Here is a 25,930-nt window from a genome sequence, read left to right as displayed (position 1 = left end):
CACTGGATTCTGCACACACAGGCCCCTATCTATGCAAGCACGATGCCAGATGTCAAGAGGACTCTGGGTGGGCCAAGGCAGCCCCAATCCCCACCCTGCATTATTTTATCTTTAACAAGCTTTATGTTTCAATTTGTGGCTACCAAGCAAGTGGTTACTAGACATAAAATTTCTGTCTACTACTGGCATTTACCAAACCAGATGAGGGATGGCAAGAAACAAAGGAAAGTCCACTTATTGTTCCAAGCCTTTCCCCTTATCAAGTTATATGGCATGCACAGTTTGATTTATTTTTTAAAAGAAAAAGATCATTTTAATATTCTTACTGACATGAGAGCTAATTTTAAAAATGCTCAACTCAGTACATGCAGATTACTCACCTCACTGTTGTGGCCCCTTAAATTAAAGTTGATTCTCTGGGGGGTGTTCCTGTCTCTTCTACAGTGGCTGGAGGTGAAGGTAACCCCTACAACTCCCCTGCCATTGCCTGTTGCCAGCCAGCCTTCCTCATAATATCGCCTCCGGCACACAGGTTTCTCCTTTTCACTTTTAGGAACCCTGCCTTTCCAAGAGAGGCAGAGGATGTTGGAATCGCTGCAGAGAACAGGCCCATGCTCCACTGCTGCATACATGCTTTGCTGTATTTTTCCCTTTTGACATAAGAAAGTACTGTCTAGTGCAGAAAATGTAAATCAGTGTTTTGTTTTATTGATAAGACCAAACGTTTAGACAGATCAGAATATGAGGAAGGGGAGAGAAGGTCAGCTTTTATAAATATCCACCAAATGCATAGTGAAAAATTTCTCTATAAAAGATGATGACAGTTGGCTAAGAAAATGTAATAATTAAAAAAAACCAAAACAAATCAGGTTCATTTTGACTGAGTGTCAGTAGAGTGAGGGTACATTTATCCTTTGGAGAAATCGCTACTTCAGAAGAGGCGTTCAAATAAATGGTGAGCTGACTTTTTGCTCAATTTGATATAGTCGTCGTACAGCCTGAGATTTCCAGTATAGCATTATGCAATTCCAGAGACAAAAGTTTGCAGATGTGTAGGTTTCAAGTAACTTAAGGCTTTAAAAAGATTTCCTCCAGTTGGATTTTCACACATACACATATAGGACATTCATGCATCTTTCCCCAAAGCTGCCCTCTGGCATATCTTCCCCACCAGACGAATTTCTGCTGCTAAAGCTGAAATAGATTGCATAAAGGGAAAAAGGCACACAGACTGTGTGAGACCACAGACCAGAGCTTTGTGCAGTTAACAACGTGCCAGAACAGATGGGAAAACCTTCTCCAAACTCCACAGCTTACTGTTCAACCCCAAGGTTTTTGCAATCCAAAGGTAATCCCAGTTCATTTGCAGCTGGTGGCTTCCCCATCATTTCCATTGGAGGTTCAGTTTATCACCTGGCTGCTTTCTTATCGTTTGTTGCTGCTCATGAACACAAAAGCCCCTTTTCATTTAATAGTATTTTAAAAAATTGTTCAAAAGCTTTTAAGCCTTTAAAGCAGGTATGTTCACCTGAGGTGAACAATGAAGTCTCCTCCAAAACATTGGCCTGTTTCACACCTTTGACTTCTCCCTTTATTCCACTGAAACTCCCTTTTCATCCTCTTGTAAAAACAAATGCCAGACCTAAACACACATCAAGTAAGCAATTATTTGCAGATCTTGTAGGATTCAAGAAAGAATGGAAAATAGCCAATTAAAAATTGACAGGGGAGCTGCACAGAAAATCCAATTTCTCCATCCTTCTACTATTTCCTTTGATGTCTCTCTTGCTTGTTTTGTAAGCTCCTTCCTTACTGGTGCTTCTTTAGAGCACAGACTCATAATTCAAACCACCACATTGGCAGCTCTAGAATATGTCTCCTTTTAAGTGTTTCAAATGCTTTGAGTAATATTTATTACGTCAAATGATTAGTATTTGTACCATGTTACAAGGAACAACCAAGAATAATGAAAATTAGCAAATTCAGTTGAAGAACTCAACACAGGACAATATTTGTAAAAGTTCAGCTGTCAAAACTGTTCCATTGCAGCTGAATTCACTTTCTTCCAGTCATTACCACACAATTAGTTTGTCACTATTTAATAGGCAAGTTTATTCAATTTAACAGAATTTTTCAGAGTTTAATGCAGAGAAGCACCAAGACTTGTGCATTATTCCTCTTTGAAGATAACAATATCAATCTCCTCTTCACTCAGACTGGGTTTTTTTTTCCAGCTATAATTTCATAGAGGTATTTGTGTAGTTTATTCTGTGTCAAAGTAGTCTTTCTTCTTACATGTCTTGCAGAGCTTATTCACCTGCCTCAGACTGAATGGAAAGCTGACCACTAGTAACAAATGGTATTCCATGGGCTTTTGGTCCTTGTGCTGTCAGGATGCTCCATCTGATGCATGAATTATATTTCCATCAATTAAAAAAAACCCAAAAAAACAGAATTTCTAAAGTATGTAACTGTCAGTCTGTGTGGTTGCAGAACTGTGTTTGTGTATATTCACATACATACGGTATGCACAGGCTCTCTCTCAGCTTGGCAATCAGGCTGCATCTGCCTGCTCAGTTTTAGCTATGGAAGTCTAGAAAGCCATCTGTCTCTCAAAGTTGGGACTCCCTGGATGCTCCCAATTCTGTAAAACAAAAATTAAAAAGTTATATTTATACATAGTGGATAGGTGAGACTATATAACTTTCATTTGGAGAATAATGGAAGTGTAAGTAGGGCAGCAATTGTCAGTACTCGGTACAGATGGTAAATTCTAATTCTATTGCTCCAGTTAATCCAAATTATTTCAAGAGACTTTTCAAATGTTCCATATACATTCAAAACTTATGCGATGAAGTCAGATTGAGTACGGTAGAGGTAACACCAGCAGAAATAGCTTTATTTCAGCCTAGATGCTGGGATTAACATTCACATAAACAAAATGATACAGATCTCTCTTGTAACTATGGGAAAAATTGGAAAGGATGAGGCAGAATTGTATCAGTGAAAAGACAAACACGCAAGTGCAGTGAGCATAGGTTCTAAATAATGCATGAGATTTGACCAGGAGTCTCCAGAAATGTGTAAATGGGCTATCAGCCTTCCAGCAGTGAATCTTGAGATCAATACAACATAAAAGGAAAGGAGAGGATCAGAGATAATTACTTCAGACAGCAGTATACAGAAGACAAAATTCAGCTGTTCACATCCCCATGGCAAAATGTTTCTAAGCATTTTCTACCTTTCTGAAGATCCAGCTTAATGGCTGCAAAAGAATTAAAGATATTTTCCACATCATTCAAGTGTAAGCACTGAATCCCATAAACTCTTAATACAGTACTCTCCACTTAAACCATTATTTGCTTACACCATCCATTTTTTCATAACAGTAAATAAATTCGCTCAAATATGCCCATAATTAGAAAAGAAAAAAAAATCAAAAAGGGCCCCATGAGTCACGAAGGTACAGTAAGCAGAAAGGGAACAAAATAGGTTATTACATGTAGTATATTTAAAGGTGCATGATGCTTGTTTTGTCTTTTATATAGACTCCCAGCCCTTGATAAAGACTCCATTTCATTTGTCAAAACAGCTGTTGGGCCGCAGAGACCTTGGAGAATATTATACAAGTACCTTTTAGTCTGCTGGGGGCTGGTGAAATTGATGGACTTTTATATATTTTTGTACACCCAAGAACCCCTTTTGAAAGACTCTACTGCCTCTATGTATAGGTTCTTGGGTGTATTATTTATTTATTTTTACCTTATAAGGTCATGCACATGGTGAAGTTCTCTGAGTCTGTCTCTCCAGCTCTGCTGTTGCAGACTGCTGGAGCTTCACAGGCTACAGTATCAGCTAGCTCATTTGAAATCTGGCCCCAACCCCTCAGCCCTATAAGGGAAGATTGAGTCCATGCTTGAGTTTCTGCCTGCCTGGTGATCTGGCTGGACTGGCTACTGATTGGTAAGTTGTGTGTGTGGGAGGTGGTCCTGGACATCTTTAGATGGAGGAGAGGGGACTCCTTCTGCATTGCAAGGCAAGGCCCAGGCTCACTTCCTCTGCTATGCTTCGGTACACTGGCCTTGGGAGGAGAAGGGCTCCTCCATGGAAAGAGTAGGCTGGTGTGGAGGAGAGGGAGAGGGGTGGGTGCCTTCTGCTGACATTGCAAGGCAAGTCCCAGGCTGCTTGGTCTACTCTACCTTGGTGCACTCGTCTTGGGAGGAGAAGTGGATGGCTCCATAAGAAGCAAGTGCACCAAGGCAGAGCAGAGCAAGTGAGCCCGGGCCTTGCCTTGCAAAGAGCAGGTATCGGCGGGGGCAGTGTGGAGGAGGGGGAGGGGAGTAGGTGCCTTCTGCTGACATTGCAAGACAAGCCCCAGGTTGCTTGGTCTGCTCTACCTTGGTGCACTTGCTTTGCTCAACTGGGTGCACTTGCCCTTGGGGGAGGGATGGAGGTGATCTCTGGCCTCCATTGCAGGCCTGGCCTGCCTTGCTCGGCTCGGCGCACTTACCCTCGAGGGAAGGGCGATCTCTGGCCTTCATTGCAGACTCGGCCTGGCTTGCCTTGCTCAGCTGTTTGCGCTTGCCTTCGGGGGAGGAGCGCTCCTCTGCCTTGTCAAATGAGCATTAGCAGAAACAGCATTGGATGGGCGCCTTCAGCCTACACTTTGCCAAGTGAGCAGACACCTCAGGGGAGGGGTCTTTCACCTTTCAGGTAGGGGGCGCAGGAGAGTTCCTCGGCCATGCAAGGCCTGGCCAGCCATCCTGTGCTGCTGGGTGAGTGGGAGTCTTCTGTTGGGAGGGCGGGGGGTTCTATATCTTCCCACCCACCCCTCTCTCTCAACAAAGGAACCAGACTCTGGGTCTTTCCTGGAGATTTCCCCATAAATCAGGTCACTTCCCCAGGGGAGAGGACTGAGGGCTTTCCCCTCACACACTTTTTGGAGGAAGTGGACTGCCCTTTCTCTCCAAGAGATAGGTCTATTTCCCCCGCACCCTAGGAAGCAGTCTCCAGAACTTTCCTAGAACTTTTTCTCACAAATCAGATTCAGTTCCCCAGGAGAGAGGATTGAGGGCTTTTCCCCCCTTTATGGAGGAAGTGGGTTGCCCTGTCTCGCCAAGAGATAGGATGGAAAGGGCATATAGTGGCCTTCAGCATAGGGTACCCAGAGCTTACAAGACAGTTACTGAAGCAATGTGAATGGTAAAGCAGAAACAATAAAAGGAGCAGGAAAAAAACACTATGATGATCAGTATCAGAAAAAGGAAGACTAAAAAAACCCAGTCTTGTTACTGGAAAAATAAAATTACAGAAACAAGAATAAAATCAATGTATGGCCTTTTACTGGACAATCAAATTAGTGCAAAATAAAATTAACCATGAAAGAAAAAGTGGCAAGTCCCAGTCACTATTAAAAAGAACTGTCCAGAAAAGGGTTGGTTTCAAGCGCTGTTGCAAACTTAGCAGCCAGATAATTTGTGTGCGGAGAGCAGACTGAGAAGCCTCTCTCCCCTCCTTTCTCTCTCTCACCTCTCTCACCCTCTCCTTCCTTTCTCTGTCTCTCCCTGTCATCTATCCCCCATCCTTCTTTCCCCCAAAAGTAACTTGACAGGCCATGCATGCCCTCTGATAAATGTTTGTGATACTGAAATCACTTAACATCTTGACTGTTTTCCTTGTGCTTCTGAAGTAATTTTTCTCCAAGTTGCCAAGTTGGAGATTTTGGGATGGAGCCAGAGCAGTGGGTGTTGCCTTCTTACACTCTTCCAGTGATGTCAGGGGGTGTGGCATATGCAAATAACTTATGCAAATATGTTGTGCTAACGAGTTCCCGGAAAGCTTTTTCTACGAACTTACCTCTGGATGGATGGATAGATGGATTTCAATAGTTTTGTGACTGATTTTCATGCACCTTTAAGTATACTAGATGTCAGTACCTATTTTGTTCCCAGTGAGATGTCCTTTCTGCTTACTAGAATTAGAAAAGGGCACAGTATTTCCATCTCTAATACTCAATACATTCACAGGCGTAGGGTTACCAGGTCCAACTCAGGGAATATCCGGGGACTTTGGGGGCAAGCCAGGAGCAAAGTTATGACAAGCATACTTGATCTCTGAAGGCAGTTCTGGCCATCACATTTAAAGGGAAATAATGGAGGATGGGGGCACCTTCTTTTGGGGCTCATACAATTGGACCACTGGTCTAATCTTTTTGAAACTTGGGTTTGTTTGGTTTTTTTAAAAGAGAAGCACCAGATGCTATGCTGAAAATTTGGTGCCTCTACCTTAAAAAAAAACAGCCTCCCCCAGCCCTAGATACCCACAGATTGATTCTCTATTATTGTCAAGCATGGTAAAATTCCATTGATAATTGTTTTAGGGTCCTCCATAACACTGGTCTGTGAAGTATCTTGGAGGACCAAGGTCTGTTAGCTCTGTTATTCTTTCCCCTCCCCCTTCTTGCTTTATTGCTTGCAAAGTAGAAGTAGAGAGAAACGAAACTAACTCGAGAAGAAGTAATCAGCACCTTCCCATACATTCCTGGTAAGGAGTGCGACACATCTGGGGAAAGCAAGGACAGAGTCCTGATAACGCTATGAGAATGTAGACATTTATGATAGTTTATGTGCAAGAGCTATCCCTCGCCCCCACCTTTTGGAATCCTTTTGAAGTAAGCCTTAAAAGTATTGTATCAATGTATTTGAAGCATCACTCTCAAGAATCTGTTACACTGAAAGTATCGGTTTATCAATAAACGTAGTTTTGTATCAACTTCGACTCGTCATTGAAACCACATGCTTAACAATTATATCCAATGGGAACCAGTCTCCATAGGCTTTCTGATACAATCCTGGAGTGGGAAGAGGACCTCCAAAACAAGGGTCCCCTGCCCCCAGCTGGTGATTGGCAATTCTACTGACAGGAGTCTAATATGAACAGGGGGAGAACAGCAAAATGACAGGAGTAATTTTCTACTTGAAACTGAAAAAATAATCCCTGAGCATCTTCATTTAACACAATGAAATAAAACGGAGACAGATCAAAACAGGAAGGTATGCCCATCACATCACTTGAAAGGTACCATGCAAGATCTTCTGTGACCTCTTGCCTAGGAAGTCTGCACCATTTTCTTTAGAAGAAAAAGCACAGTACCAGCCATCTTCTGCATTCCTCTTAAGAATGCTATGAGTATAAATGATCACACTCACACATTCAGGGCAAGTTTTTACTTCTTTGTTTTCCTTTCCTCTACAATACAGAGATCTTCTGCAGTGGCAGTCTAGCATTACAGACTATCTCCAATTCTGAGATATAATATCAACTACCATCCACTTTTCTCTTTTTATTTTTCCTTTTCAAGAGAATGAGGCTTGGAGACTAATTTCTTCATCTCAGAAAGCCAGGACTTAAACAACATGCATAGAGAAATATGGAGATGCTGCCAGATTTTGATCACCATATCAGTATACTCAGTATACCCAATCTTGGAGAATGAAAACCTGACAGAGGAATGTCTTTTTCCATGGCAGCCTCCTGTTTCATTTTTGTGAAGACACCGTTACAACTGCAACAAAGACATGTTCTTGAAACAAAAGGAGGCAGATCAATGCATAGGAGGAACTCAACCAAGTCCTATGAGGAAAGGCTGAAGAGCTAAGTTTAGCCTGGAGAGGAGACAATTGAAAGGCGACATGATCACCATCTTCAAGTACTTGAAAGACTGTCATATACAGAATGGTGTGGAGTTGTTTTCTGTTGCCCCAGAAGGCTGGACCAGAACCAGTGGATTGAAATTAATTCAAAAGTATTTTCAACTAAACATTACGAAGAACTTCCTGACAGAGCAGCTCCTCAGTGGAACAGGCTTCCTCAGGAGGTAGAGGGCTCTCCTTTGGAGGTTTTTAAACAAAGACCAGATGGCCATCTTATTTCAATGTTTATTCAGTGAACTTAGGCAGATCATGAGGAGGTGGGAAGGAAGGACTGCATCAGTGCTTAGTTCTCTTGGTCTTTTCTTTCACGCCTAGGGAAATGCTGTTCGCCATCTTGGGGTCAGGCAGCAGTTTTTCTCCAGACCAGTTTTGCCAGGGATCCTAGAGGGTTGGGGGATCCCCCCTCCCATCTTCTGGGTGTGGAGCAGGTATCACTGGGGGTGTAGGGGGGAGGTATTTCTTATATTGTTCAGGGGGCTGAACAGATGATCCTGGAAGTCCTTCCCAACACTGATTCTATAAAATAATTCTGATATAAAGCTGCTCAAGCACCAAGAGGCAATGTGCTCCAGAGTATGGAATTTTGGAGCAGAGATGAAGTTTCAAGTACCTGCTGAGTTGGAACGTCTATAAATAGGCTAAGACAGGTCACCACCTGTCAGCATACCCTCATTTATTTTTTGAAAGGAATAACAGCCTATCATCAAAGGCTACTGTGGCAAATAAGACAAAATTGCAAACAATTTTTTAAGATTCTCCTATTCTCAACTTATGCCCTTCAACATGTCACAGGGAATGAACATCCTTAGCTAGGGAGAGAATTTATATATCAAATTTTCAGCAAGGAACAGGCTTAGAGAGGATTGGGGATTTAGGATAATAAGGGGATTGTGATTCAAATTAGAAAATTTGGCTGTGTTTGAACAGTTGCCACACGTAGTTACAAGAGCCATATGTATGCCATCCTGAGCTCCTTGGAGGAAAAGTGGGATAAAAATGAAGAATATAAAAAGGCAGATAAATGGATACATGGGAGTGGAACTGGAAATACAATGCTTTGTAACAGTCACAAAGCCTGCATTCAAAAGGAAGGATGAGAGAGTATTAATCTTTTCTCTTCAATGGCAAAACTTTTTGTTCAGTTCTCATACATTCACTCAGGCGTGTCAAACTCGTTTGTGAAGAGGGCCAGATCTGACATAAATGAGACCTTGTTGGGTAGGGTTGCCAAGTCCAATTCAAGAAATATCTGGGGACTTTGGGGGTGGAGCCAGGAGACATTGGGGGCAGAGCCAGGAGCAAGGGTGTGATAAGCAGAATTGAACTCCAAGGGAGTTCTGACCATCACATTTAAAGGGACAGCACACCTTTTAAAATGCCTTCCTTCCATAGAAAATAATGAAAGATAGGGACACCTTATTTTGGGGCTCGTAGAATTGGACCCCCTGGTCCAATCCTTTTGAAACTTGGGGGGTATTTTGGGGAGAGGCACTAGATGCTATACTGAAAATTTGGCACCTCTACCTCAAAAAACAGCCCCCCCCCCGAGCCCCGGATCTCCACAGATCAATTTCCCATCATTCCCTATGGGAATTGTTCATGGAGGTGCATAATGGCTGTGGGGGAGGGGCTTCCCCCACCGGCCAGCTGGCTGGGGGAGGGGGGAAACCTGTAAAACCAGGGGATCCCCCACTGGGACCTGGGGATTGGGAAGCCTATTGTTGGGCCAGGCCATGTCGGGTTGGGCTGGGCCATGTCAGGCCAGGCCATGTGTGTACCTATTTATATATATATAAATATATATAAACTTAAAACATGCTTAAAATGTTAGCACTCATTGGTCTTAAAGGTGCTTTCTTTTTATCTCTCCCATGGGATCCAGGGAACTGGGCAAAGGAGATGGGGGAGGAGCCTCAACCAATAGAAGGAAGAGAGCCTTTGCTCAGTAGCTGTTCTGTGTGATTGGGAGAGCCTGGCAAAGCAAGCTCTGCTTTCCCCCCCTTCCTCCCCAAGGAAGAACACTTAGCCAATGGAGAAAACAGAGGTTTTGCTCTGTAGCTCCTGTGTGATTAAGCAAGCCATGCAAAGCAAGCTCTTATGCAGAAGGAAGCAGGAGACAGGGAGGAGGAAGCAGATGACAGTCAGTTGCTTGGGGGCCTGATAGGATCCCTCTGGGGGCCTAATTTGGCCCCCAGACTGCATGTTTGACACCCCTGGTCTATAGGACCCAAGCATAATGATCAATGGTTATCAGTAAGTTTTTAATTGGAATTATGGTTTTCATAACTTCATGAGGTATTTTGTAAGGCTAAATTTCCATAATGTGAACACTGTCGTTTCTTTGAGATCTGTGCATTCAGGTACCTCAGTGTACAATTCTTATGAGACCATATGAGAATGCCACTACCGGAAGGGCGAAGCATCGCAAGTCCATGGCGGATGCAAAATAATTGAGCTCTCCAATTTCCCCCTCTATAAAGCTTTCTAAACTCACAACAGCCAGAGAAACTCACCTCCAGCAACGGGAAGAAACATGTACAAACCAATCCTGAAAGAACCAGCCACAGTGAAAGCATTTTTTACACAGGGAGAAGTGGTGAGCCCAGCCCAGGGCTCTCCAGCAGTGATCCTTCTTAATGACTCACAGAGAGAAAAACCAGGGAACACAGCTCAACTGTGCCAACAAGAGCTTCTGGATTTGAAACAAGACCTCTGCTCATATATTAAGGGGTCCATAAAAGAATCTGTCAAAGAAGCTCTCCAGCCAGTAAAATCAGAGTTAAGTAGAATGGTGTCCAGCCTGGCAGAAACAAAATAGGTGAAGGTGAAGGTGGTGGCGATATTGGATTTATATCCTGCCCACCACTCCAAATCTCAGAGTCTCAGAGCAGCTCACAATCTCCTTTATCTTCCTCCCTCACAAAGACACCCTGAGAGGACTCTCACAGCAGTTGCCCTTTCAGGGACAATCTCACCCAAAGCTATCGCTGACCCAAGTCCATTCCAGCAGGTGCAAGTGGAGGAGTGGGAAATCAAGCTCAGTTCTCTCAGATAATTCCACACACTTAACAACTACACCAAACTGGCTCTCTAAGATAGTAGACCACACTACAGAAATCAGAGCTACAATTACAGGACAAATTCAACAACTACAAACGTCAAAATAAAACTTAATGGACAGACTTTTAATATTAGAAAATAGATGGAGGACATATAATTTAAAACTTACGGGGCTAGATGAAGAAATTGACTCTGCAAGGGACCTAGCATCTTACATATCATCATGGCTAGGGAAGGCTATGAAATTGGAAGATGGAGTGGCCTCTGCCACAGTTAAAGCCTTCAAACTGGGTCCCCTGGCACGATTCTATAGAAACCACCCAAGGGACGTTGACACAATTCTTATACCCTAGATCGAGAGACCAAGTTTAATTTAATTATTAATTTAATTTTTAGATTTATATCCCGCCCTATCCCGCAAGAGGACTCAGGGCGGCTTACAACAATAAAACAACGGAGTTAAAATAATATAAAAACAGGCATAACAAAACAGGAGCAGCACAGTAAACAATCTTACAGACATAGGTGGTAAACAGCATGCGACTGATGACGTTCTCCAAGAAGCCCACAGGAGAGGATCTTTAATGCATAATGCTAAGAAGATCCAACTTTTATTAGAAGCCTTGCAAAAAATTAAGCTTTGTGGCTTCCAAACTCTTTAAAGCCAACATGCAGTTCCACCGGAGTGCAGCATCTGATCTCCACATGTATCACAACGGATTACTACTTGAAGTAACGGATATAACATCAGGCATCCTTTACTTGCTGAACTGGATATTAAATGAATGGCAGAAGAGGAGAAGTTCTTGAAAGGAGAACACCAAGAAGAACAGATGTTAAAAAACACTACTTTGACCCAAGTTATGATGTAGGCTGAGGAGTTATAACCATAGATCTGAGACGGGATGATGATGGAGACTTAAGGACAATTAAATTTTGATAGATAGAAAATGTTGAATCACTTTCTCTCTACAGCAAAAGGAAGAGTGACATACTACCTTGTTTTAATACTGACACTAATCTACCCAATTAGAGCTTATTAATCATAGAATTGGAAGGGACATCCAGGGTCATCTAGTCCAACCTCCTGCACAATGCGGGAAACTCACAAACACCTCTCCCTAAATTCACAGGATCTTCATTGCTGTCAGATGGCCATCTAAACTCTGTTTAAAAACATCCAGGAAGGAGAACCCACCACCTCCCAAGGAAGCCTGTTCCACTGAGGAATTGCTCTAATGGTCAGGAAGTTCTTCCTAATGTTGAGCCGGAAACTCTTTTGATTTAATTGCAACCCATTGGTTCTGGTCCTACCTGCTGGGGCCACAGAAAACAATTCCACACCATCCTCTATATGACAATGCTTCAAGTACTTGAAGATGGTAATCATATCACCTCTCAGCCGCCTCCTCTCCAGACTAAACATCCCCAGCTCCTTCAACCTTTCCTCATAGGACTTGGTCTCCAGACCCCTCACCATCTTTGTCACCCTCCTCTGGACCCATTCCAGCTTGTCTATATCCTTCTTAAAATGTGGTGCCCAAAACTGAACATAATACTCCAGGTGAGGTCTTACCAGAGCAGAGTAAAGCGATACCATCACATCACATGATCTGGACACTATACTTCTGTTGATACAGCCCAAAATTACATTTGCCTTTTTAGCCACTGCATCACACTGTTGACTCATGTTCAACGTATGATCCACTAAGACCCCTAGATCCTTTTCACACATACTGCTGCTAAGACAAGTCTCCCCCATCCTATAACCATGCATTGGATTTTTCCTACCTAAATGGAGAACTTTTACATGTATCCCTGTTAAAATTAATTTTATTGGTTTTAGCCCAGTTTTCCAGCCTGTCAAGGTCATTCTGTATCCTGTTTCTGCCTTCTACTGTATTTGCAACCCCTCCCGATTTAGTATCATCAGCAAATTTAATAAGCATTCCCTCTATTCCTTCATCCAAATCACTGATAAAGATGTTGAACAAAACAGATCCCAGGACAGATCCTTGAGGCACTCCATTTGTCACACCTCTCCAAGAGGATGAGGAACCATTCACAAGCACTCTTTGGGTGCAATCTTTCAACCAGTTATAGATCCACCTAATGGTAACAGGATTCAAACCACATTTTACCAACTTGTCAACAAGGATAGTATGTGGAACCTTATCAAAAGCCTTACTGAAATCAAGATAAACGATGTCTACAGCATTCCCCTGATCCAGCAAGGTAGTCACTTTCTCAAAAAAAGAGATCAGGTTAGTCTGACATGACTTGTTCTTGAGAAAACCATGCTGGCTCTTAGTAATCACATCCATTCTTTCTAAATGTTCCAGGACCGACTGTTTGATGATTTGTTCTAAAACTTTTCTAGGTATAGACGTCAAGCTTATGGGTCGATAGTTACCCAGATCATCTTTTTTCCCCTTCTTGAAGACGGGGACAACATTAGCCCGCCTCCAATCTTTCAGCACCTCTCCTGTTCTCTAAGAATTCTCAAAAATAATAGCCAGAGGCTCAGAAATTACATCCGCAAGCTCTTGAATGCAATTCATCTGGCCCTGAGGACTTAGTTTCATTTAAAGAAACTAGGTGTTTATGTACTACTCCTATGCTGATCCTAGGTTGGAACTTCATACCCTCCTTATATGTTCTGTTTTTGTCACGTTGAGCACCTATCAGAAGAGAAGACTGAGGAAAACGGCCCATTGGACTTACCGTGAGGGGTCCTTCTCCTCAGAGGTTCGGAGGACATCTCTGTGGGTTATTCCTACTGTTCCTTCAGGGAGGCAGGAAACACTTTTTTCACCTTCCTGTTGGCGCCTTCGGAATAACCCCGCCCTCAGTTGTGGGACTCTGAAAGCAGTATCGTCTTCCCTCTAACTAGAAGGACTATAAACACAACTAACAACTTATACTACAATATAAACTGTAACCTTGAACTCCGATAGTACTGAAAGTAACGCAGTACAAGGGAGAAAAGCTGAAGTAAGTAGAACCTAATGAGATATAAGCGATGAAGATAAATTTGGGAGTGGCGAGATGTCCTCCGAACCTCTGAGGAGAAGGACCCCTCACTGTAAGTCCAATGGGCCGTTCTCCCTCAGAGGTTGTCGGACATCTCTGTGGGACCTACCAGAGCAGTCCCCTTTAATCGGGTGGGTCTTCATCGCTGACCTCCCCCAAAACATGCTGTAATACCTTTCTCCCAAATGCTGCATCTGCTGATGCCATGGAATGGATCTTATAGTGCCTTATGAATGTAGACGGAGAGGACCAAGTAGCAGCTCTACACACCTCCTCGACTGAAGCCCGATTCAGCAGTGCCGCGTTTGTGGAGGCACTCCTAAGCGAATGGGCAGTAATTCCTCTAGGAACCTGCAACCCTGATGCCCTATATGCTTCACTGATACAGGCCTTTAGAACTGCACTAATTGACGAAGTAGACATCTTATCCCCAGCTCTTGGAGGCGAGATGTTGATAAACATGTAGTCAGTTTTCCTAATCGACTCAGATCTTAGAATGAAAATCTTTAAGGCTCTGCGCACATCTAAGGTATGCCAAACTATCTCCTTTGGGTGTTTGGGTTGTGGACATAAAGTGGGTAGGTAAATTTCTTGTGTGCGATGGAACCTGGAAGCAGCCTTACGAAGGAAGGAAGGATCCGTGCACAGAACCACCTTTTCTTTGTGGAACACGCAAAGACCTGCCGTCACTGATAAGGCCCCCAGTTCCGAAACTCGACATGCAGACGTTATGGCTACCAAGAAGAGAGTTTTCATTTGCACCCATTTTAAGTCCACCTCTCGAAGAGGCTCAAATGGCTTCTTTGTAAGCACTGATAAAACGGTATGGAGCCGCCAAGATGGAAAATGATGGACTGTCGGAGGTGACTTCAAATTCGCCCCCTGCAAAAATAACTGGATGTGAGGATGTTGAGATAGCCTATACCCTCCAACGACCGGTAAGACGGTGGACAGGGCAGCTATCTGCCTTCTTAGCGTAGCTGGTTTTAACCTAGACTCTAGGCCCTCCTGTAAGAATGCTAGTATCTCCGCAATGGAAGGGGTAAGCGAAGAAACCTTTTTCCTACGACACCATCGGACAAAAGCCTTCCAAGTTGTGTTGTATATATGAACAGTGGAAGGCCTTCTTGATGCTAGCATAGTGTCCGTCACCTCAGGTGAGTAGCCTAGACTTCTGAATGCTTCCCGCTCAATCTCCACGCAGTCAAGTGAAACCACTCCGGGTCGGGGTGCCACACCGGACCCTGATGGAGCATGTCGGGAGATACTGGCAGCGACAGCGGAAGGTCTATTGATAGCTCTGTCAACATTGAGAACCACGGACGCCGTGGCCAATAGGGAGCTACCATGATGATTTCCGCCTATAGAACTCTCACCCTCCGCAGAACCCGAGAAACCAGAGGGACCGGAGGAAACGCATACAAGAGACCTGGAGGCCATATGGCTGTCAAGGCGTCTGTCTGTTCGGCTTCTGGATGGAAGAACCTCGTGAAATACCTTGGTAGCTTTGCGTTTGTGTCTGAAGCGAAAAGATCCACCTCTGGTTGACCCCAACGTTGGCAAATGAGATTGAATATGCCTGTGCTGAGGGCCCACTCGCCTTCGCAAATTGTTTGTCTGCTTAACCAGTCTGCCTGTATATTGTCCTGGCCTCTGATGTGTTCTGCCCTTAGGGAGGCCAGATTCTTTTCTGCCCATGTCAGAATCTTTGATGCTTCCCTGTGCAACTGCGAGGATCTGGAGCCCCCTTGGTTGTTCAGATATGCCTTGGCTGTTATGTTGTCCGTTCTGACAAGAACGTGTTGCTGATACAATTGTGTCCTGAAGGCAACCAGAGCTAGACGAATGGCTCTGATTTCCAGGAGATTGATGGGAAGCAGACCCTCGGGTTGGGACCACCTGCCTTGGACTGGTTTGTCCTGAAGAGTGGCCCCCCACCCCCCCAGGCTGGCATCTGTGAACAGCTCTAGGGATGAGGGAGGATGGAACAATTTGCCCTGGCGAAGATGACACAAGTCCGTCCACCATTGCAAGCTCCTCTTGACTGTTAACGGAATTATCAGATTTATGTCCTTTCTCTCCATGATCTGAAGTTGAAATGGCCGTAGGAACATTTGAAGAGGTCTGGAATGGAATCTGGCCCATTGTATCATATCTATGGTCGAAATCAAAAGTCCCATTAGTTTGCCAAGCAACATCAGTCGTGATGATTGGCTCTGGATGACCCTGATAGCCAAATCCCTGATGGTCCTGGCCTTGGACAGAGGCAGAAATAGCGAGTTGCACGTGGAATCGATCATTGCCCCTAGATGTTCCAACCTCTGGCTCGGCTGAAGCGAACTCTTTGCTATGTTCACCATGAACCCGTGTGACTGAAGACACTGAATGGCCAGAGTTGTGCCCCAAAGAGATTTCTCTTTGTTGTTGGATCTGACTAAGAGGTCGTCCAGATAGGGGTGAATGTGGATCCCCTGCTTTCTCAGCTGGGCTATTGGATGTATTAAAATCTTGGAGAAAACTCTGGGCGCTGTTGACAGGCCAAAGAGTAAGGCCCAGTACTGGTAATGTTGATTCAGTAACACAAACCTTAGGAAGCGACGATGAGAAGAATGGATAGGTATATGAAGATAAGCTTCGGTCAGGTCTATGGAGGTGAGGTACTCCCCTGTCAAGAGTGAGTCCATAATGAATCGCAAAGTTTCCATTCTGAAGTGACGTACCTTGACGTAGCGATTCAGAAACTTGAGATCCAAGATGGCCCTCCAGTCGCCATTCTTCTTGGGTATGGTGAAAAGAATGGAGTACACACCTTTCCCCCTCTCCGACACTGGGACCGGTTCGACTGCTCGAATGTCGAGAAGATGCTGGATTGCTTTGGTAGTAATGAGAAGCTTGTGCTCCTGCTTGGGGGTAGGTGATCTGACAAATCTGTCTGGTGGAATGCGGTGGAACTCTATTGTACTATTTCTAAAGACCATTGGTCTGTCTGAGAGGCCTCCCAAGCTTCTGCAAAATGGAGTAGTCGAGCTCCCACCGGTAAGTGATTGTAGTCATGCCTGCTTGGACTTGGCCTCTCTTGTCAGGCTTGTCCATCTTGGAGAAGTTATTACGATTGAATTTGGAGCCGAATGAACCCCTTTTAAAGGAGCTCTTTGGCGTTTCCCAATTAAACTTTTTTGAATCAGTGCGATATCTGGCCAAGGAATGCTGAGTCCGAAAGGACTGAGGACCCCTTTTTTCATTTCTCCGAATGGATTTGGGCATGGCCTTCTTTTTATCCCTAGTCTCTACTAGGATCTTATCCAAAGCATCCCCGAAGAGACGATCCCCCTGAAAGGGGTATGCTGCCACTGTAGACTTAGAAAGAAAATCAGCCTGCCAGGCCCGAAGCCAAAGAAGGCGTCTAGCCACCGTAGTGGACGCCATTGTCTTAGAGGCAAATGTCAGGATGTCTAAGGTTGCGTCAGCCATGAATGACGCTGCCTTAAGAATGCGTGAGGCACCCTCTAACATACGTCTGTTGTCCTCTGGTAACATCTGAAGTAACTTACGTACCCAAACAATGGACGCCCTGGAGACCAGGGAGGCTGCAGAGGATGCCTTCATGATCACGGCCACAGATTCGTACAATCTTTTCAAGGTCGCCTCAGCTTTTTTGTCCAGGGGATCTCTAAGAGAGCCCTGGCCATCCTCTGATACCAGGCCCGAGGACTGTAGAGCTGCTACTGGACCGTCCACAGTTGGGGCTTGTAACAACTCGTTGGTGTAAGCAGGCAGAGTGTACAACTTTTTTACTAAGTGAGGAAACTGCTTAAGGGAAGCTGGCTTTTCCCATTCTGCTCTAACTTGCTTTTCAAAGTATTCTGCAAAAGGGAAGACTTGTTCAGAAGTTTCCCCCCTGGGCAAGAACTCAGAATTTCCGCTGGTTCTTGACTTAAACTTCTTTGATTTAGCTACCTTAGCTTCCTCATCAATGGGCCCCTCCTCAATTTCTAAAGCTGAAAGAGTTTTAGCTAGCAGAAACTGGTAATCTTCCTGACGGAAGAAACGACTAGCCTGCTCAGGTATTTTAACCTCCTCCTGTTCCTCCTCTGAGAAACATTCCCCCTCTTCCCTATCCTCCTGATCAGAGCCAGACGCTATAGATTCAAGCTCAACAGGTAAGGACTGGGAAGACTGAAATGGGGCCTTTCGTACTGCCTTGGTGGGCCAGGAGAAGGAGCGGGGAGGATCTAAAGGAAAAGTTGGTCCTTGAGGGAGAAGCCCCATTCGGGCGAAAAGAATCCCATTTCCTCCTGCATAGCTCGCCTAATAAAGAGCATAGCCTCTGGGTTCAGAGGGTTGCTCATTAATACATTACCCCCGTCCTGGAAGCCTTCCAATTGTGGCTGCAGGTAGTTCCAAGCCTCCGGAGTGCCTGCTCTTAGGGGTTGGAAGGTCTGAGAGCTACACTCCGCACTTCCAAAATGGCCGCCGCTGTTTGCTGCCGCCCCGAGGTACATAGCCGGGACATCCATTACGTGCTGTTTCTTGGCGCTGGCAGCCGAATCGTCTGCGGCCGCGTTGGGAAGGGCGCGAGCAAGCCGCGAAGGCAGGTCGGCACCTTCGACGAAAGTCGGCGCTGCGAGAGGCGCGGCACGCGACTCTCCCTCCTCATCCAAAAGGAAACCATCCTTGCTACAGGCCATTCTAAAACGGCCCAAACTGGTCTCCTCTGCTGCCTTTGCCCAGCGAAGGGAAGGAGAAAGGGGAGGGAGAGAAATAGATATGGAAGGGAAAGTAGATAATTGAGAAAGATAAAAGAGAAAAAGGCTTAGCCTAGCCTTGTGCTGCTGCTCCCTGTAGAGGCAGGAACAAAACTGAGGGCGGGGTTACTCCGAAGGCGCCAACAGGAAGGTGAAAAAAGTGTTTCCTGCCTCCCTGAAGGAACAGTAGGAATAACCCACAGAGATGTCCGACAACCTCTGAGGGAGAAGTAGGAATTGAGCCGTTCCATCCTCTCTTCATTACCTGTTACAATTTCACTTTCTTGTCCTCGCAATGGGTCTACCATGTCCTTGCTCTTTTTCTTACTTTGAACATAAGAAAAGAACCCCTTTTTTGTTGTTTTTAACATCTTTGGCCAGCCTAAGCTCATACTGAGCTTTAGCTTTCCTAACTTTTTCTCTACAAGCACTGGTGATTTGTTTATATTCATCCTTGGTTATAAGGCTCTCCTTCCAATTCCTAAAGGAGTTTTTTTATTTCTCAAGTCTTTAGAGAGCTGTTTATGGAGCCAACTTGGCTTCTTTAGGTTTTTTTCCAATTTTTCTTCACATAGGAATCGTCTGTGATTGCGCTTTCAGTATTTTGCTTTTAAGAAACTCCCAACCCTCCTTCCTAAGTATTTCTGACCATGAGATTTTACCCAGCATAGTTCTAAGTTGATCGAAGTTTGCCTTTCTGAAGTCCAACCTATAAGTCTGACTACGTATAGCTTTTCCCTTCCCTAAGACTGTAAATTCCAAAATTACATGGTCACTACTGCCCAGGGTGCCCACTATTTCCACTTCTTCAATCAATTCTTCCTTGTTGGTGAGAATCAAATCCAAGATAGCAGATCCTCGTTTCCTTCTTCCCTTTCTGGAAAAGGAAGTTGTCAGCAAGACAAGTCAGGAATCTATTTGACTTTTCATTTTTAGCAGAGTTGGACTTCTAACAGATGTCAAGGTAACTGAAATATCCCATGATCACTGTATCTCTTCTCTTGAGTACTTTGCAATCTGTTGTAGGAGTATCTCATCCAAGTCCTCTGTCTGGCTTCGTGGTCTATAGCAGACCCCCACAATAATATCACTGCTGTTTCTTACTCCTTTTATTTTTACCCAGAGACTCTCAACTGAGCTGCCATGCTCAGATTCACATATTTCCTTTCAAGTATATACCTCCTTCACATATACTGCTACGCCTCCACCCTTTCTTATTTGCCTTTCCCTTTTAAATAAGTTGTACCCCTGAATCCTAATATTCCAGTTGTGTCATCCTACCAAGTTTCAGTAAGGCCTATTATGTCATAGTCTCCTTCCTGTATTAGGACTTCCAGTTTCTCCTGTTTCCTATACTCTCTGCACTAGTGTAGAAACATCAGAATCCACGTTTTATGCATTCTGAAGGTTTAGTTTCCGTACAAACCTGCAAGTTAACATTACCTAGCATATGCGCCACTCTCTGCAAATCTTTAATGTTCTTAACCCCAGGTTCTGGCATCATACAAAGTTTTGAATTATTGTTTTGCTGCCCCATACAATTTAGTTTAAAGCCCTCCTTATTAGGTTAGTAAGGCTCTTACCAAACACCCTTTTTCCTATCGCTGTAAGGTGCAAACCATCTCCTGATAGAAGACCACCATCTCGAAAGCGTAAGGCATGGTCCAGAAATCCAAATCTTTCCTGATGACACCATCGATGTAGCCAGTCATTTATTTGAAGTATTCTTCTTTCTTGTCCTAAGCCATGGCCTTCAACAGGAAGCACTGACTAGAACACATCCTATGCGCCCAGCTCCTTCACCTTCTAACCCAGAGCCTCATAGTCTTTTCTAATACGTTCAGGGTTATGACAGGCAGTATCGTTCGTTCCCACGTGGATCAGCAAGAAAAGATAGTAATCTGTGGGCTTGATAAGTCTTCCAATCCTTTCTGTCACGTACTGGATGTGTGCACCTGACAGACAGAAGACCTCTTGGGATGACAAGTCTGATCGACACACTTTGGGCTCCATCCCTCTGAGCAAGGAGTCTCCAATCACCACTACTTTCCTCTTCCTATATTGGGGAGCAGAAGCTCAAGGCTTCTTATCCACAGGATCCTGGGAAACTTTCTTCAAGCTTCATGGAGGCTGGGGAAATAGCCCTTGTTCCAGTGGTTCAAAATCAGTTACTGTGGGGAGATCCTGGAACCTATTGCTGAGCAGCAGAGGCTCAGAACATCTCCTGATTTTCTTTCTCCTTCGGGTTACATTTTTCCAAGAACCCTCCTCCTGTGTTGGGTTTTCTTCTAATTGCTGAGATATCCTCTTCCTCCTCTTGTCCTTTCAAGGGCACCTTATGCGTTTTGTCAAAAAAATCCTCACCTTTCTTTATACACTGAAGTGTGGACAATCGTGCCTCCAGTCCCTGTATCTTCTTCTCCAGCAGGGCCACTAACTTACACTTGCTGCAAGTGTAATTCGTGCTACTCTCAGGTAGAAATACAAACATCCCACAGTCTTTACACGTCACTGCCTCTGCTCCCTCACCAGCCATACTGCTGCAATTCATTTCAAAATTTTCTTTATCTTCACTTCCCTTTAAATCCCACTACCAACTGCCACTTGAAACTACTTGTAACCACCCATCTTTCTACAGAACCCCCAGGCTAGGCCCCCAGGCGAAGAGCCCCAGGCTAAGAGCCACAGACCATAGGCTCGCGCCTCTGGCAAGGATGAGCCTTGTAAATTAAAGCCCCCATCCAGCTCTGACTCAACAGCCAGAGCAACAGCAGAGGGTGGGACCAGCAACTACCCCTGGCAAACAAGCTCTCCTCACTCAGCAACAGCTATACAAAAGACACACAAAAGCAATCAGAAACCCCTCTCCAGCAGGCAGCAAGTACTCACAGTTCCCTCCCACAGCAACCCTAGGCAGTGCTCCCCAGCAGTTTTAGAAAAGCAAATCAGCTCTCACTCACCTTACCAGCACCTCCCACAGCAACCCTAGGTAGTGCTCCCCAGCAGTTTTAGAAAAGCAAATCAGCTCTCACTCACCTTACCAGCAGCTCTGTTCTAGCTCCAAGCACCTTTCTCTACTGCAGCTGAGCCAATCCTTGATGGTTATATCATTTAATTATATTACTTAGTATTTGGTACTATTAAGATTTGTTGGTTAACACTATTCCTTCAGAATTAGGATGGACAATGTTAAGTAAAGTGACTCATTAAAGATTAACTGTTTATAGAAGTGCAAAACTTTATTTCATTATTTAAAACCTATAGGGTAAAAAAAAAAAGAAAAACTGTTATATTTTCTGGCGCTATCAACCTATCTAAATTAATAATCCAGTTGATCATTAGTTATGTATAAAAATTAAAATAGTTAATTATTGGTGAAGATAACCTACTTTTAATATCTACAGAAGTAACAGACCCATCTATGAACCAAAGAGTTACTCTGGAATAGTATGTAACGAGGAGCCAAACTTGCTTAACATAAGAGCCACATAGAATAACTGTGATGTTTGAGTCTTAACTCTTAAACATTAGATGTTTAAGAGCCACAAGACAAAGAAGGGATGGAAAGAAAGCAACTTTAATTTTAAATGCATTATCCAAGCCTCTGGCTGGCTTGGCTTGGAGAAGTGATTTAAAGAGTGAAATGCCTACTCCAAGCTGGCTGACAGGTGGTGGGGGCTTTGAGAGCCACACGATATGTGTGAAAGAGCGACATGTGGCTCCTGAGCCACAGTTTGGCCACCCCAGTATAAAATAATCTTGGACTACAACTAAACTACTAATTATTAGAAAGGGTAAAGAGTATATAATATGGTATATCTCTGGTTATGTAAAGCTCTCTTAGTTACTTATATTGATTAGTACTTTGGTATACAAATAATTAGATTAATATTGATGAAATATACCTATTTTAGTTATTTAGATGAGTCACTATATGGAAACCAAGAAAAGGGAAGCTTTAAAGATCATTTAAAACAAAATACAACTGATTTAAACTGGGTTAACAGCAAGATTGGTAAAGCTGTAGTACTGCAGTTGGAGCCCTCTCCTCATGACCTGAGTTCGATCCCAGCAGAAGCTGGTTCAGGTAGCCAGCTCCAGGTTGACTCAGCCTTCCATCCTTCCGAGGTTGGTAAAATGAGTACCCAGCTTGCGGGGGGGGGGGGGGGGAGTGTAGATGACTGGGGAAGACAATGGCAAACCACCCCATAAAAAGTCTGCCGTGAAAACATTGTGAAAGCAACATCACCCCAGAGTCAAAAACGACTGGTGCTTGCACACTTTTACCTTTTTAACAGCAAAATTACTTCTTTTTGAAATTCATTGAAAGGCTGTTGGTTAACTACATCTAAAAGGAAAAAGGGTAAGGAAGACTAACAGTTCAATTCTAAGGGGGGGGGGTGCTTTGGGAACCAACTTACCCCCATGCTGGTCCAGTTATGTGAGCGTAAATGGCAACTACAACAGCACAGGGCACTGCAACAGCCCATCACTTGTGGAAGCCAGCAGAAGGGTGGTGCAGATAGATGTCAGCATGACAAAGGTGTAGGCCCCCATGTTAGCATAGGTGGAGGCAGTGTTGGGGGCGTGGCCAGAGTTAGCAGGCTCAGGGTGGCTTACAACAGATAACTTCAGAACTATACCTCTCTGTTATATAACTGTCTTTCCTTATCCTCTTCCCCTCACAATCCAAACTGAATACCCATAAACGAACACAGGTTCATTTAAGCAAAGTGCCTCTCATATAGGTTTCTTGCCTCTACAATCCTCCTGCCAAGTGAAAAGCTGTCAGAAAGTTACAGACCTTGTTTTTGGTAGATACAAGAACCCAGGCGCTTACAAATTATCAACAGCTTGTTGGCACTGTTCAGAGAAATCTCACACAGTCATTTTTTGACATCAGCTATCAATCTCATGACTGATCTCCACTAAAGACTCCTGGCTTTGGGCTTGTCTCCAGGACAGAAAAAAAAGTAGACATATATTCTATACCTATTTTTTTATAGTTTATTCAGTAATTACTCCTTTATTTCTCTTGTCAGCCAAAAGCAACCACTCTGGTAGGTAAAAAGGAAGTACAGAATGCTTGTATTCCATTTCCTGGAAGTCTAGAAAATCATACATTTACTTTTGAGATAGGGGACAATCCACCTGCCACTGAAAATCATTAGCAAACCTCATATTTGTCATGTATCAGGATTGTTACTTGAAATTAACAAATGTGCATATTTAGGGTTGATACATTAGGTTCTGTCCAAACGAGCTATTATATGCAGCAATGTAAAAAAATGTAGTTCTTCCCAGATATATTTTCCCCTTTCATAAGACACCCTGTTTAACTCCCAATCTCACAGAATGCTATGCTGTTGGCAACAATCTACTCAGCTAATTGGTTTGATGACAGACAAATTCCATCTCAAAAAACTAAAAACAAAAAAATTAAGAATTTCAATAACAAATCATCCTAATGGAGGAGAAGAGAATAAGAAGAGAAGAAAATAATTCTTAACAGCAACATAACAAAACCTCAAACAATAAAACTATCTTATAAAACCAATAAATTAAGCATCATCAGAGAAACCTAACATATTAGAAACTAGAATTACAAATAAACATACAGTTTATATTAACCTCCAGAGTAGGGGAATTCTATAATATTGGCGTCTCTCTCTCTCTCTCTCGGCTTGACTTCGCGAACGAAGATTTAAGAAGGGTGCAGTAGTCCACGTCTGCTGCAGGCTCGCTGGTGGCTGACAAGACCAATGCGGGACAGGCAGATCCGGCCACAGTGGCTGCAGGGAAAAGTCTGATTTGGGGTTGGTGCTGTAGCAGTGCGATTCTTCCTCAATCTCCTTTTGTCCTCAAGACCAGCTATGCGTGCGTTCTCAAAGGAAGAGACAGCCTGGTGGATGGTGTGCCTCCATGCTTTGCGATCTGAGGCTAGGTCAGACCACTGGTGATGGTTGATGCGACAGGTGCCAAGGGATTTCTTCAAGGAGTCCTTGTACCTCTTCTTTGGTGCCCCTCTATTTCGATGGCCGGTGGAAAGTTCGCCATACAGAGCAATCTTGGGAAGGCGGTGGTTTTCCATCCTAGAAATATGCCCTGCCCAGCGCAGCTGCGTCTTCAACAGCAGTGCTTCGATGCTTGTAACCTCCGCCCTCTTGAGGACTTCAGTGTTGGTCACAAAGTCACTCCAGTGGATGTTGAGGATGGTGTGAAGGCAGCGCTGATGAAAGCGCTCAAGGAGTCGCAGGTGATGACGGTATAAAACCCACGATTCGGAGCCATAGATGAGGGTTGTCATCACAACCGCTTTATAAACATTGATCTTTGTACCTTTTTTCAGATGCTTGTTGCTCCACACTCTTTTGTGCAGTCGGCCAAATGCATGATTTGCCTTTGCCAGCCTGTTGTCAATCTCCTTGTCGATCTTGGCATTTGAGGAGATGATGCACCCCAGGTAGCTGAACTGCTGGACTGTCTTCAGAACTGATTCACCCACAGTGATGCAGGGAGGGTGATAATCTTCCTGGGGTGCAGGCTGGTGGAGAACTTCTGTCTTCTTCAGACTAACTTCTAGGCCGAATAGCTTGGCAGCCTCTGCAAAGCAGGATGTCATATGCTGCAGAGCTGATACCGAGTGGGAGACGAGTGCAGCATCATCAGCAAATAGTAGCTCTCGGATGAGTTTTTCCATTGTCTTGGAGTGAGCCTTCAGTCGCCTCAGGTTGAACAGGCTGCCATCGGGGCGATAGCTGATGTAGACACCATCGTCATCATCTAGATCTACTGCGGCTCTTTGAAGCATCATGCTAAAGAAGATCGTAAAGAGAGTTGGCGCGAGAACACAGCCTTGCTTTACACCTGTGCCTATTGGGAAGGGCTCTGAGAGGTCGTTGCAGTGTCTGACTTGGCCTCGCTGGTCTTCATGTAGCTGGATGATCATGCTGAGGAACCTTGGGGGACATCCTAAACGTTCCAAGATTTGCCACAGGCCTTTCCTGCTAACGGTATCGAAAGCTTTGGTAAGGTCGACAAAAGTCACATACAGACCCTTGTTCTGTTCCCTGCATTTCTCTTGGAGCTGCCTGAGAACAAATACCATGTCGGTGGTGCTCCTGTTAGCTCTGAAGCCGCACTGGCTCTCTGGGAGGAGTTCTTCTGCAATGGTGGGCACCAGTCTGTTCAGGAGTATTCTGGCAAGGATTTTGTCTGCGATGGAGAGCAGGGTTATCCCCCGGTAGTTGGAGCAGTCTGACTTTTCCCCTTTGTTCTTGTGTAGAGTGATGATGATTGCATCGCGAAAGTCCTGTGGTAGTTTGCCTTCTTCCCAGCAGGTGACAAGTACTTTGTGAAGTGTGCTATGTAGTACTGTGC

The 25,930-nt window shown here is 44.3% G+C and overlaps 1 protein-coding gene across 1 annotated transcript in view; it reads right to left on the bottom strand.

Moving 5' to 3' along the window:
* The window catches only part of TULP4 (TUB like protein 4), a 190,176-nt gene that overhangs the window by 115,247 nt on the left and 48,999 nt on the right, over positions 1-25,930 (bottom strand). Inside the window, exon 2 of the mRNA XM_060241535.1 lies at positions 381-2,644. Coding sequence (XP_060097518.1) covers positions 381-632 — 252 coding nt within the window. The 5' untranslated portion in view covers positions 633-2,644. The remainder of the gene's footprint in view (positions 1-380; positions 2,645-25,930) is intronic.

The sequence above is a fragment of the Heteronotia binoei genome, chromosome 1 (genome assembly GCF_032191835.1).
Source record: "Heteronotia binoei isolate CCM8104 ecotype False Entrance Well chromosome 1, APGP_CSIRO_Hbin_v1, whole genome shotgun sequence".
Lineage (NCBI taxonomy): Eukaryota > Metazoa > Chordata > Lepidosauria > Squamata > Gekkonidae > Heteronotia > Heteronotia binoei.
This window is presented reverse-complemented; position numbering and strand designations above follow the sequence as displayed.